General features: G+C 47.7%; 2 protein-coding genes and 1 pseudogene across 2 annotated transcripts; 1 reads left to right on the top strand and 2 right to left on the bottom strand.

The window, feature by feature from the left end:
- Nucleotides 1–1,743: 1,743 nt before the first annotated feature.
- LOC136461020 (protein FAR1-RELATED SEQUENCE 5-like) lies at nt 1,744–2,745 on the bottom strand (annotated as a pseudogene).
- Nucleotides 2,746–5,757: 3,012 nt separating this feature from the next.
- LOC136459068 (uncharacterized) lies at nt 5,758–7,766 on the top strand. The gene is made up of 3 exons (XM_066458968.1): nt 5,758–6,540; nt 6,651–6,895; nt 7,710–7,766. The coding sequence occupies exons 1-2, from the start codon at nt 5,812–5,814 to the stop codon at nt 6,711–6,713; spliced, it is 792 nt and encodes a 263-aa protein (XP_066315065.1). The 5' UTR covers nt 5,758–5,811; the 3' UTR covers nt 6,714–6,895; nt 7,710–7,766.
- On the bottom strand, nt 7,576–13,072 carry LOC136461019 (tubby-like F-box protein 9). The gene is made up of 4 exons (XM_066460503.1): nt 12,969–13,072; nt 11,677–11,891; nt 9,075–9,120; nt 7,576–8,340 (listed from the first exon to the last, which is right to left on the bottom strand). The coding sequence occupies exons 1-4, from the start codon at nt 13,070–13,072 to the stop codon at nt 7,785–7,787; spliced, it is 921 nt and encodes a 306-aa protein (XP_066316600.1). The 3' UTR covers nt 7,576–7,784.
- Nucleotides 13,073–14,093: the final 1,021 nt, after the last annotated feature.

Below are 14,093 nucleotides of genomic sequence, written 5' to 3'. Positions count from 1 at the left end.
ATAGCGATCATCCGATTGTGTGAGTGAGCGATTCTAGTGCGATTGCATTGTGAGGTTGCATCGAGTGGCACTAGGTGATCGAGTTGCAAGCCGGTGGTGCTTGTTACTCTTGGAGGTTGCCACCTCCTAGATGGCTTGGTGGTGGTCTCCGTCGAAGCGCACAAGAAGCTTGTGCGGCGCTCCGAAGAAGTGCTTGTGAGGGGCATTGTGCTCGCCCTGCGGGAGCCACGATGAGTAACTCTAGTAAAGCATGTCATTGAGCTACCCTCACTTCTGGAGTAGGTTCTTGCGGTGCCCGACGTGCGGGCTTAGCGGGTGATGCTAATTAGCCGCCGAACCACCAAGTGAGCGGTCGACACAACGGGGACTAGCGTGTTGGCAAACACGTGAACCTCGGGAGAAAAATTATCGTGTCAACCTTATTCTTCCCGTTGGTTTGCATCCCCATTACACAAGCTTGCAATTACTTTTATACATATTAAGCTTGTATAGTTACTCTTGTAATTAGATAGCTTGTGTAGCTTGCTAATTACCTTCTTGCTTATGTAGCATAGAAGTAGCTCCCTTTGAGTGGCTAATTTGGTTTTAGTAACCTTGTTAGTCACATTGCTTAGTTTGTGTAGCTAAGTATTTGCGCTCTCTAATTAGGCATTGGTTGCCATGTTATTGAGCTTTGCTAGTGTGCTTAGTTGGCTTTGTGCTTTTGCTTACTAGCATGTGTAGGAGCTCCCTTGTTGCTTAAAGTACTAGTGGCATATGTTTGTGTGACCTTGCTCCTAGAATTATTTAGGAGAGCTCTAACTAGCCCGGCACCTTAGTTGCATAATTAGTATCTTTGCAAGGAGCTAGTGAACATATATAGAGGGTGTAGTCTTGGCTAGACCGACTGTTTTAATTCCGCATTTATATTGGTTAGCCGACGCGATTAATTTTAGAAAAGACTATTCACCCCCCTCTAGTCCGCCATCTCAACCCTTCAAATGTGCATCTTACTTATTACATGAAAATACAGCCTCTCTTGTCGGAACTGCAGTGGATGTTGTCTGGACAACTAGACACCTAGGCACTAGCATCCATTCAGTAAATACACTAAGTACATGTTTAGCATCTATCCATTTTCACAAGCACATAATTATTAGACAAATCAAGCACACTGGAGATTTGTGTGCTCCACTTCCAAAGCACAAGTCCATAAGTTCAAAATCATTTAAAGCACCTTCAGGTTGTGTACCCTGGCAACTTGTGCTATTACTGAACCAGCACATGTGCTTCTACTGAAATTATAGGCCATTTCAGATATACAGTTAGGCCACAAAAGACTATAATTAGACCCCAAAAGACTATAGGAGTGCCTTCTTGCTATGTTCTTTCTTGCCTCAAATTCAGATTCCAGCTCCTTAGTTCTTTTGTCTTCCACTGTTCTCTCAAAGTGCCTAAAAAATCGAACAATATCCAAATCTGATTTCAAATGGTTCTTCAATGCATTGTTGAAACTCTCATTTAGTTGTGTGCTTCTCACTCCCAAACTAAAAACATCTCTCATATAACATTCAGCCCACTTTTCTTTCACCTTATAGATACTATCCAAGTTTGTTTGTGCACTTTTGTTCTCATAATATCAAATGCTTCTTCAAATGCCTCCTTGTCTTTATAGCCATACATACAAGGACTAAAATCAGAGAGAATATGAGGTTCTTCATCTTCCTGGTCACCCTCACCCTCTTCTTCTTCTTGGCCCTTCACTCATAAATGTTTGATGGCATTTTGCATTATGTGAAATGTGCACAGCCTATAATATGATTCAGTGAATACATTCTTTATTGCTTTTCCTATAGCTGCATCTTGATCCGTATAAATAGTTTTAGGCCACTAGCCATTGTGAGCTGCTAGAAAGGTCTCAAAGTGCCATGTAAATGAGTCTTCAGTTTCATCAAAGAGAATTGCAGCACCAAAAATAGTGGTTTCTCTAAAATGATTGAGCCCAAGAAAGACACCAAATGGTCGGTATTCTTTATTTGTGCCAAAAGTAGTGTCAAATGTCATGACATCACCAAAATATACGTAATCAAGGATCATTTTGGCATTAGCCCAAAATATGTTGGTTATATGCTCATCACAATCCACTTGTAAAGCATATTGGAACGATGGATTTTCAGAGATCTTGTCATGAAAATATTTCAACATACTACCAGCCTATCCAAATGCTAACTCCCTCTGCCTCTTGCTCTGTAAATAATTTATACGGTCACGACAAGTGTAACTAAGGTTAAATGGCCCTCCAACTTGACGGATAGCCAACTCATGGGCAACTTTTGGCCTAATTCCATAATCATCGGCGGTCTCATTTTCAAAAGCCTGTAGTTCTAAAATTTTCCTTTGTGATGCCATAAGTGTCGAGTTTCAGGCAAGTGAAGGGAGTGATTGTGTTCTAAGGACAACATCAGTGACTTCATAATTTCCTTCCCCTCGGTCCAATGTAATTGTCATTCGTGCTTTGCAACCGGTTCTTGTTTCAGCTCTAAAACACTTTGTCACATGCTCTCTTTTCACTTTCCTTCGATGGCCTTCGTTGGCACAAACAAATCTGCATGAAGTCACCTTGCCATCAAATTTGCTTAAATTTCTATATCTTTTTCTCACATCAAAGCCTGTACGACCCCCGTATGCCACCCAAAACTGCTAAGCCTCATCTGGATTTCGAAACCTCAAACCAACTTCAGGTGTTCCCTTGTCAAGTTCTGCCATTGCCTTTCAATATCTAACCCAATTTTTCTTGTCAAATTATGTCACAAAGAACAAAATTTACAGCAAACAATTACTAGCACATGAATGCATATTTGTAATTTTTATCAAGCTAAACATTTTCTGTAAATAATAAATAGCACATAGATGCAACGTAACTGGACTACTATAGAATTTGGTACTGAAGTTTCATGACAATAAATGGTGTTATAGCAGAGAGACTAAGCTAGACTTGCATCCTTCGAACCAATCAAAATCATGTCAATAGCATCACAGCCTCATAACAGCATTAGGTCTGTTACAATTTGACAAAAAACTTAAGAAGAGGCTCTATTCTGAATCTGTGAAGCAACTCACAAGGATGGTCCTCCTCGATGATGTCCTGCAGTTGCAGTGCCCTTGGAAGGCGTCCCTACGTAGGATGCTGGTATGCTCGGTGCTCCTCGTCCTCGACGCGGCTTGGCTCTTCAAATCGACGGTTGCAGGCGGCTCGACTCCTCCAGGCAGTGAACGGCGCAGCGCACGGGAGACCGGCCCAGTCGTTGGCGGGCAGCGTGACTCGTGGGAGACCGGCGCGGCGCGTGGGAGACCGGCACGGCACGTGGGAGACCGGCGCAACGCACGCGCAGATGAGCCGCCGCTCCCGCTCCCGCTCCCGCTCCCGTCCATTTTCATTGTGAAAAGCTAAAAGATATGCTGAAAATTTATAAGAGCCATCGGATTCTCTTTCAACCGATGGATAGAGGACAGAAAGGTACGCCGTGCGTCGAGGAAAGGCACCCAACCTGAGTCCTCCGCGCCCAGCCGCGTGGTCGCGGAAGCCAAGTGCCATGTAGTACGTACTACCCGTCGACATGCGACGCCAAGCCTGTGACATGACATGCGGACCCCTGGCGCAGGTCACGCGGTCCTCTGTAGGCGCGGTGCTGGTGGGCTGGGACAGTGCCGGTCAGGACATTCTGCATTGTGGTGCACGGACCAGGTCCAGGAAGGAGGAGCCGCTGTTCGCGCGCCGGCCCTCGCGTACGCTGAAGCCTGAAGGGGTACGGTGGGTGGCGCGCACGCGGGGCAGGGCGGCTGCGGGCTGCGGCACGTGAGCCCGCAGTGGCGCAGCGGGTGGGAGCAGCCGCTTACTGGCGCAGTAAATAATCTGCACATACCGCCATCTCAGTCCATGACATGTGGGACCAGCATGCCACGGGATGCATGAGTCCAAACCAAAGATTAGCCGTGTCGAGGCCCGTTTAGATTACAAGTTTTTTCACTTTCTCTTCGTCACATCAAATCTTTGATACATGCATAGAGTATTAAATGTAGATAAAAAAATAACTAATTATACAGTTTGATTGTAAATTACGAGACAAATTTTTTGAGCCTAGTTAAGTTATGATTGGACAATAATTATTAAATACAAATAAAAATGCTACAGTATCAAATACTGATTCCTAACGTCAGTCTAAACCAGACCCGAATTATGTGAACACAACAAAACTACCCGTCCGTGCCCATTTTACAATTGGAACGCATTCCCCGTGCCACCACACCCAGGGCCAGCAGCGCGACCTGCCGCCTGGCCAGCGCCCAGCGGGGACGGGCCTCGTTCTCGCTCCTCGGTGCGTTTGCCACGTTTAGGTGCAAAAAAACTTTTTCAAAAAATACTATAGTAGTTATCACATTGAATCTTGTGATACGTACATAGAACATTAAATGTAGAAAAAAAAAAACTAATTGTACAGTTTAGTTGGAAATTACGAGACGAACATTTTGAGCCTAATTGATCTATGATTGAACACTAATTACCAAATAAAAACGAAAGTGCTGTCGTAACCAAATTCCCAATTTTCCCTCCACTAAACACGCACTTTGCTTCTGCTGACGAGTCCTCGCCTCCACCTCCAGTCCTCCAGGGACCACGGCCTCACCCTTCCCGTACGGCGCCGAACCCTAACCCCATTGCCTGTGGTAAAAAAAAGGACGGTATCTAGGCCGGCGGTTTCAGTGGAGCACACTGTACGATGCGGAGCTAGAATAGGCGGCACTAGCAGAAAGCCCCAGGCGAACAGGTGTCGCGCGCCGGAAACGGACGGCGAGGAGCGCTGCGTCGTGTCGTCCCGCATCCGATGGCGGCCGCGGCCGCGGCCTGCCTCTGGTTGGGTCGCCCGAGCGGGAGATCGGGGGTCAGGAGGTGGGCTCGAGATTCGGGGGAAAGGAGCGGACGCGGTTCGTTCATTGAACTTGAACCTCGCGGTCGTGGGTCGCGGCGGGACTTCGGAAATGTGCGCTCGGCCCCAGCGCCAACACCCTGCCCCTCGGCCCCTGCTCCGTGGCCTGGCACGTCGGGTCGGTTCGTCGAATCGGGATGATGCACTGCTGCATTTGCGGTCAACACTCAACAGTTAATACGCACCCGCGAGGACAAGATTGAACGTCAATTGCACGTTACTCAGCAGCCAATCATCCTGTTCGCGTGTTTGTTTTCGCAAGGCCTTATCAGCCAGCCAATAGTATTTTTATCTCACAATAGATCAGCACTGACCGGGCTTATTAACCTAGAAAACAACCAACGAACATGCCGAATATTTGGATCCATCTTCTCAAGTGTGAAAAGATTGAAAGTTACATAAGGATTTGTTACATAGACATTTTTCAGTCTTACTGGAAATAAGATTATGGGTGTGTTTTGAAAACTCTTGGAAATGCTGTTGTTATTAGCTGTCCGTGACATGGGAAAGGTATAACAAGGCCCAGGCTCGTGCAGGAAATAGGCCTAGGGCACCCAACTACGAGCCAGTTTAGTAGTTTCTCTTTTTGATTCTCGAGTTCCATTTCTTGATTGTTCGATTGAGTTATTTTGATAGAGGAGCAGGGTAGAAAGGAATTAATTTTAAAGTGGTTATAGCGACGATTGAATTGGAAGCAATGGGAAGTGTGGTTGGGAGCGGAGTTTTAGCTCCAATGTAAATGGAGAAGGGATGTACCAAAGCCGGTCCGAAGAAGCCGGAAGCGGAACTCTGCCAAACTGGCGCTACAGAAGGCTTCTGCTCCGGCGCGGCGCCACGAACCGCGGCAATGGAGTCCGATACCGAGCGAGACGTCCCCAACCTCTCCCCCGCCCCTAACCCTAGCGGCCACCACCAGCAACCGCTTCGGCTAGTCAAGTCCACGGCGTTCAAGCGGGAGGAGCGCCGCAAGCGCAAGGACCGCAAGCGGCAGGAGCGCCTCGCTGACGAGCTCGCGCGGTGGCAACCTCTCGGCGCCCCGCCGCCCCTCCCGGCCGCCACCGGATCCATGTCCCCCTCCAGAGCGCAGCCCGATACGCCTTGGCCGTGTGACCCGCCGCCGCCTCCGGACCCGGCGGAAGCCGACTCCTGGAGCTGGGGCCCGCCCGCCATACCCTCGCCGACGCCGCCACAGCCCACAGTCGAAGTGGCGGCCGCGGTCCCCTTGCACCCTCAGGCCGTCGCCGTAAGGTCCTGCCGCGCGTTCTTCGCATCGCAGATCGAAGATGACGAGGAGGAGGAGAACGGGGGCAATGCGGCTCGATTCTTCAGCGAGCTGCTGGGCAGTGATACGGCGCTGAGGGGTTTCTACGAGGCGGAGCGGGACAAGGGGCAGTTCCTGTGCCTGGTGTGCGAGGGGAGCGGTGCCATGGTGGGCAAGAGGTTTGCTGGATGCGCCGCGCTCGTGCAGCACGCCGGGTCGATCGCCCGGACCAAGAGGAGGCTGGCGCACCGCGCGTTCGCCGACGCCGTCGGACTGCTGCTCGGATGGGGCGCAGGCCGGATCGCTCCTCCGCCGGTGAGCATCATGTTCTCTCGTGGTCCCGCCCCGTCCCCTTGGATATGTGCTCGTGTGCCACCAGTCTGCCCGATTACTGAATGATTCGGTGTTAATCTTCTGAAATGCAGGCAGACTCTGACAGCGATGGCGCTTCTGATCAAGTTGATCACGTAGAAATGGAGCTGTCTTGACTCCTGATGACTGCAGTCTACTGTAACAAGCTTTGTTGTTTTCTGTTAACCACGCGTTGTTAGAGTGGAGACTGATCGGGACGGAAACAGTGTGTAGCATGGTTCAATCATCTTGACCTCAATAATCATCACATTGCTGCATATCTGATACTATCTCGACTTGATGGGTTGCTGCCTTGCTGGTTTGCTCCTGATCTATTTTGGTGTCCGGTTAAGCTTGATACTTTCCGAAGCATCAGGAACTCAATGTCCACTTTATTATTCTTAGATTGCTAGTTTGCATTGTTAGAACTTTGTGAATTCTCATCAGCTTGAAAATGTATTTGCGTCTTTTGAAACAAATATGATCTATATTTGATATGGTTGATGGGTTGGCTAGGATAAGGCTCGGCCTCAAGAAGAGGCTCTGAACAACCAAATTAGTTCCTGTTTGGATGTGCATGCATCCATCTCAATCAACATGTGTTGAAGTGAATTGAAGTGGAATTAAACTAAATTCCATTCCATTCCACTTTAGCACATGTGCATTGAAGTAAATACACATGCATCCAAACAGGGTCTTAAGTGGATTAATTATGTCTTGGTTAGTGTCAAATGAATCTGCCGAGCTCTAAATAAAGGCGGCACTAATAACTTCACCAAACAACTCCTATTCTGATCTAAACAAACAAAGAAAACACTATGCTACTAAGCTGCAACAAAGTAATTCCACTTGTGGACACCGCTTGTTCTCCTTGCTTTTTCTTCCGTGTATTTCACATCAGTGTTTTTCTCTAACAACAAAACAACATTAGCCGTCTTATCGGCCGCAGAAACCATCAGCCGAATAGGGCGAATATATACAAAGAATTTGTGACGCGCTTTCAAATGCCAACATCTGATTAAATAAACCTCAGTATTCAGATCACTCTCTTGTCACAAGAGATGAACATGTTTGTCAAATAGAATGATGGAGAGGGTGGGAAATGATCACGGTCACTGTTTCCCTTTTCTCAGGAATGAGAAGATATGTACACGTTGATGGCCATCCCAGGGGGGGATCAGAGGTCCTATAAAATACAGATACCTATTTCACGTGCCAACTTTGGAGCCAAAACTGGTGAGGCAGATTGCAAATGCTTGGAATGCGGACAGAGGCTGCCGATAGTCCATCGTGAAAACATCATCCTCGATCTTTCCACACTGAAGTATCACAGTTTCATCATCCTGAATGCCCCATGGCTGCCCGGTGCCCGCTGGAGCAATAAGCTGGAAGTTCTTCACAGAGGCAACCATAACCCGACCATGAAAATCCAAACACCAGCACTGCAGATCCTCATGCCAACGTGGTGCTTTATTGTACAGAACCAAGGAACTAGGGGTGCAGAGTTGCTTTGCCTCGTGCTGATCTATTGCAGTGTCCTCATTTACAGGGCACTGGATACTGCAGTGTATTCTTCTCGGTCCTCTTGATTTGAGAAGATTGTATTCATAGGTCACTTCTCCGGTTTCAACATTGCCAGTGGAAACGAGCGGGTTTATCTGCTTCCTTGCAAGCCAGGGTCTGTATCTACTGATTGGCACCTTAGCACCTTCATATTGTAGCTGCAGATCATAAATAGTGAACTTTGTTCTCGTGAAGTCAGACCTACAAGCACAGGTTGCTCTATCAATGAAGAATCTGGACAGTTTGATATGAAATCAAATTTTCCTATGCCGTAAGAGATATTTACATGTACTTTCTTTTAGTGTACACTGGACCTATCTTCGCCCATGACTGATATTATGTTTGGGGTCATTTAGACAAAATGGAGTTGCATACATCAAAAGGAGCATGCTAAAAGTACATATGGCGGTTGGCGGATAAATTTGTAACCGAGGCAATTAGTAGCACTTACCTATGAAATGCACGGCATGTCATATTTTTTCACACAAAAAGGAACACTAGTGGAAATGCACGTGCAACATACACGTGTTTGATAAACAAATTCCCTTAGAGATGGTTGAATATTGAAAAAAATATTTAGAAGATAGTTCCTATATAATATAAAAGACATTTTTATTAATAGTATATAAAGCCACATTTCAATCCATATCATAATTATAGAAGAAAAATGCCATATTGATATGATAGAATTAACCCAATAGTACATCTGGGCATGGTTTTTCAATGCTATGAAAAAGAAAAAAGATGGCTAGAACTATGAGAATATAGATATAAAGTTGAAAACTGTTTCTTGAAAATTGAAATATTTCACCAATGTTGCAGCAGTCAGAAGCCATTGAAATATTAGATTTAGGCCTCACTTTAGCTTCCCGACATGGCTTCCATGAGAGAGATCCTTGCGAATAAAGATAATATATTCCATATGGTACGCACACCTGTTCTTACGAGCTGCCAACAGAAACTTCCCTTGACCTGTTAATGCTGTTAAACGAAAATGTCAGCGAAAACATAGTACTACAGAGCTAGAGCCTAGAGGTGTCAATTTTTTTTTTTAAAAAACGTAGACACCTTACTATTGTGTGTATACAAATTTAGTTACTAGTGATATCAATAGATGAAATGGCGAAGAACCTAAACATGTAGGTTGAATTCACTGTGCAACAGTGCATCGTGTTGAATTTTATTTGTAACAACTAAGCTTTTGTCAGTCCTCATTGGCTCATTGCATCCTTACCAAAAGATAAAAATAGTTATAGTCTTCTTAATTTGAAAAGAGGATGTACAGAACCCTTTGAAATTTATATCAACATGGAGGACCATGATCTAAGTGACTGTACTCCTTTTCTTATCTATGTAACAGCCTACCAGATCCTAAGTGAATACCGTTCCAATGCGACATGAAACCAACTAGCCTTGTGTTAAGCTGAGATAAAGGTGAAAAGCAAAGTTTTGAAAATCGACGATTACGTCTCGCCTAGGCGCGCCTAGTCGCTAGGCTATGGCCTGGCGCCTGGACTGGGGGGGGGGGGGGTAATCGCCCCTCTAGGCGGGCGGAGCGACTAGGCGGAGCTAGGCGGCGACTCGGCGGCACCCAGGAGCCCTAGGCGGCGCGGAATCGAGCTAGGCGGGCGACGCGGGCCATCGCGCGCGAAAGAATGGCTCCGCGGGCGAGCGCGCACGCGCAGAGCTCCAGGCGCGGGAAAAAGCCGCGCGCTGCTGTGCTGGAGAAGGATAAGGGGGAGAAGGGGAGAGAAAGTCGTACTCGCCTTGACCTCGACCTCCGCCGGGAAGCAGGTCCCGCAGGTTGCGCTGCTCGCCTAGAAGCAGATCCCGCCGGCGAGCCTCCTCCCCGCCTGGCAAGACCCGCCGGCGACGCTGCTCCCCGCCGGTCTCCTTTCTCCTCGACGAGCTCATCCCCGCAAGTCGTGCTCCTCCCCGCCGGGAAGCAGGTCCCGCCAGCTGCGCTGCTCGCCTGGAAGCAGATCCCGCCGGCGAGCCTCCTCCCCGCCTGGCAAGACCCGCCGGCGACGCTGCTCCCCGCCGGTCTCCTTCCTCCTCGACGAGCTCGTCCCCGCGGGTCGTGCTCCTCCTCGCCGGTCTCTTCGTCTTCGTCGCCAGAAGCTCCTCCCAAGGTCTGTATGTCCTCCTCCCCTGCTCCTCTGTTTCCTTCCCCTGCTTTGTCTGTTTGCAAACATATACAGCCGGTCTCCTCTGTTTCCTTCCCCTGCTTTGTCTGTTTGCAAACATATCAGCTGCTGAAATGCTGATAATGGATGGGAGAAGGCTCAGACCTCAGATAAGTACCTAACTTGCTATTTCCTATTTTTTGTATCACTTGTATTGATGCCCAATTGCATCTAAAAGTGTTGTCCACTTCTATTGCAGCAGTGCTGCAGGAAATTCAGTGATCAGTAGTGTATCAACTGCAACTAAGGACAAAGGACCTAAGGTATGTCTACTGGTCCTTCCCTATTTTTTATCTAAATTATTCATGATTTGTGCTATAAATGTATATATTATATATTGATATATAAATATAAATTGGCAAAACTCCTAGAAAAACGCCTAGCATCGCCTAGGCTGGACTAGTCGCTAGGCTAAGGGTCATCGCCTAGATTTCGCCTAGCGCCTAGCAAAACTTTGGTGAAAAGTCGAGTTTTTCTTGTTCCTCTTGATGAAACACTGTATCGGCGCATCCTTTGGTCCAGGCTGTACAAAATCAGACGCATCCACCAAGTAACATAGAACATAATAATCAAAATATTAGTACATTCTCTTCACAAAAAAAAAGTACATTCTTCTTGGTGCGGTGGTAAACCAGCAAGAAGCCAAGAACTACCTAAACTGAATTTTATAGCCAGCAGTTTCATCCTTCTACCCTAGTTGACTAATGTATTGCAAGTAATACTTCAGAAATAGTATAAGTTTATTAAACAAGAAACCATCTAGTTTTTTTGTCCATACAAATAAAAAGTGCTCCCTATCCCAAATTTAGGTCGTTTGAAGATTCTATCTGGTCAAACTTTTTAAATTTGGACCATCAATATGAAAAGTTACATGTATTCAAACACATGCTTCACATTACCAAATTCATCATCGAAAATGTTTTCATAATATAACTTTTCGCTATTTAACTGTACTGTATATTCTAACAGAAGTTGCGAGTCAAAGCTGTCATAATGGTGACATCTGGAATCAGAATATCTAAAGTGTGGGTGCAATCAGCTCTATAAAAGGTATGAACACCTTAATCATGTGGCGATGTGTCAAAGAAATTGAAAGGTAGAGGAATCGCATCCATTAGAAGATATTTGGGCACTACGAGCAGGCCCCTGACTACCGAGAGCAATGCCTCACTTCTTTTGTTTAAGGCAAAATAATTAAAGCAACAGATGCGGCACCAGAAATCGCATGCTCCACACTCCACTCCACCAGCCTTTTCCATTTCTTTTAAAAGCGAAACAATCGTTGACTGACGACGCAGCTCCAATCAAGACAATGAAGATGGTATACGGTCAGGATTCGGTGGGGCCTCACCTGCTTGAGCGAGGAGAGGAAGGCGATTCCCCTGCACCGGAGCGGCGGCCGCACCAAGGCGACGGCCGTCTCGCGCCACCGGCGGCACACGTAGGCGAACACCACCACGTCGCGCCGCTGTGGCCACCTCTCGGCGCCGGCGTCTACGCGCCGAAGGATGTCGTCGAGCAGCTCGGGCACCAGGGCCGACCACCTCCCCACGTCGCCCTCCTCCCCTTCATCATCCTGCTCCACGGAGACCTCCGGCGAGACCCTCGCGTTGCCACCAGCGAGCGGACGCGCGGGCTCCGAGCAGGAGGCTCCGGGGGCGGCCCGGGAGGCGCGGCGCCAGGGGTGCATCAAGGTTCAAGAGTCGCCAGCGGGGATGGGAAAGAATGGAAAGCGGAAAAGATGGAGTACACGAAACACGAATCAGGAGTGCGGATAGCGGGAACAAATGGACTGATGAGATGAAAGATTCGGTGGCGCCGCTAATATACTTTTTTTTTTTAAGTTAACTACGTAGCGTCTCCGTAAGTCGCTATGGATAATTAACAATTTATATTAAAAATATACGGATGGCACGATAAGATAATAATACTGTTAAATTAAATATCAACGTTAAAGTGACATTTAATCTAAAAAATAAAATTTATGAATTTAACATAGTCACGGAGTGCGTGGCGTTGTAGGCTCACAAACTCTAGAGCTTTCAGAGATCAGGTCGAATCCAACCCAGAGCCTCGGAACCCTGCATCTTTTCCTGGACGGGCTTCACTTTGAATAGGTCGGTAGCAATATCAACAATCTCCAGTCGATGGACCAAGTCGTATGGATCTCCATACAATGGCTCAGACATATAGATTTTGTTCTCCTTCTACTTGGATACACTTGTTCTACTGAAGCTTTCATTAAAATGTTCAAACATGATGTTTAGACACGAACAGTGTCTGATCACCGATGTTCTCACCCTAGATCACTCCGACGTACGGTCGTGGAGGTTGCACTTGTAGATCGCACTGCGGCAGGTGAAGCTCTGTGTCTCGTAGAACGTGCTCACCACGGCACCCACAGTGTGTAGCTCACCGTTTGATTTCAGGTAGCTGTGGTGGCAGAGCTCCGTAGGTGGCGACAGTGATGGCAGTAGCATCTCGGTTGGAGTAGCGCCGGCGGCGTTGCTACTGTAGACGGAGATTTCTCCAGTGCAGTCGATCGCCAAGAACTTGTCTTGATAGTGGACGATGGACCCCACGGAGAACTCTAGTTTGGTGTCGAGCAGCGTCCATGCGCTGTCGACTCCAACCCGGCAGAACGCGACCTCCGTGGAGCACCCAAGCATGGCCATGGCCACGTACTCGCGGTCGGCGGCGTCAGGCGGCGTCGAGAGCACGATCTCACAGAAGAACACGTCCCTCATGTCTTCTAGCTTGATGCTCTGCCTGCGGCATCCGCGTCCCCGTAGCTGTTGGTGGGATGGAGGACCCATCGGCTGTGGACCCTAGACACGCGTTCCGATGAGGATGCCGCCGCGATGTGTTCGCCTGCTAGCGGGAGCTCAACGCGGGGGCATGGGTACCGACGAATGGATTCAGCAGCGTCACGGACGCCGCCTTGTCCATGAGCACCAGCCACCCACACGAAGAGCCGCACGCCACTTTGTCGCGCACATCGGGCAGCGTCTTGGACAAGACCTTCTCCGAAACACAGTAGAAGCCGACGCAGTCTGAGTCAAGGTCGAACGGGAGCAGTAGAAGCGGCCCGAAGGTCGCGAACGGGACGGCGGCGCGTCATGGGGAGCAAGCGGATCGAAAGGACGCCACGTCGTGGCCTGACGTGAGACGCTGCCCGATGGACTCGAGGAGATCCTCTGGCAGGTCAGATCTCCAATCAAAGAGAGGTAGGGACCTTCTCTTGGGATTGGAAGGCTGAGCCATGGAAGACAGATAACATCAACTATGGTTCACGCAAGAAATAACAAGCGAGGGCGATGAAACACGTGAGCATGAAACCAAATGAAAGGAGAAAAAAGTTGCCCCTTTTGCAAATGCAAAGAGGGGAAGTAATTAAATATAGGTAGATTTGGCAAGGTTCTTAGAAATGCAAAGAGTTTCCTTTTATCTTAATTCTCTTTCCTTCTGTGTTAATTCTATTTCCTTTTGCTCGTTGCCATGTATGCTGGTGCATGCAAACATGCAATGCGTATATGGATAGCACAATAATTTTCTACTTCCTATTTTACCGTGATTCCTCTATCACATGACAGGCAATATTCAATCAAGGAGAATGGCATGATCAATCAGTAATTAAGATATCATGAGATCGCAGGCGTGGGTAGACGGACGAACCAAAATAAATATCGCACCAAAAAATATCCACACTTTGTTCTTTTTAGTTATAGGAGATTAAATTTAGCGCACGTCGCTCGTCATGACACGGTA

This window comes from Miscanthus floridulus, chromosome 6 (genome assembly GCF_019320115.1).
Source record: "Miscanthus floridulus cultivar M001 chromosome 6, ASM1932011v1, whole genome shotgun sequence".
NCBI lineage: Eukaryota > Viridiplantae > Streptophyta > Magnoliopsida > Poales > Poaceae > Miscanthus > Miscanthus floridulus.
Note: the sequence above shows the minus strand (reverse complement) of the source record. Positions and strands in the feature narration are given on the sequence as shown.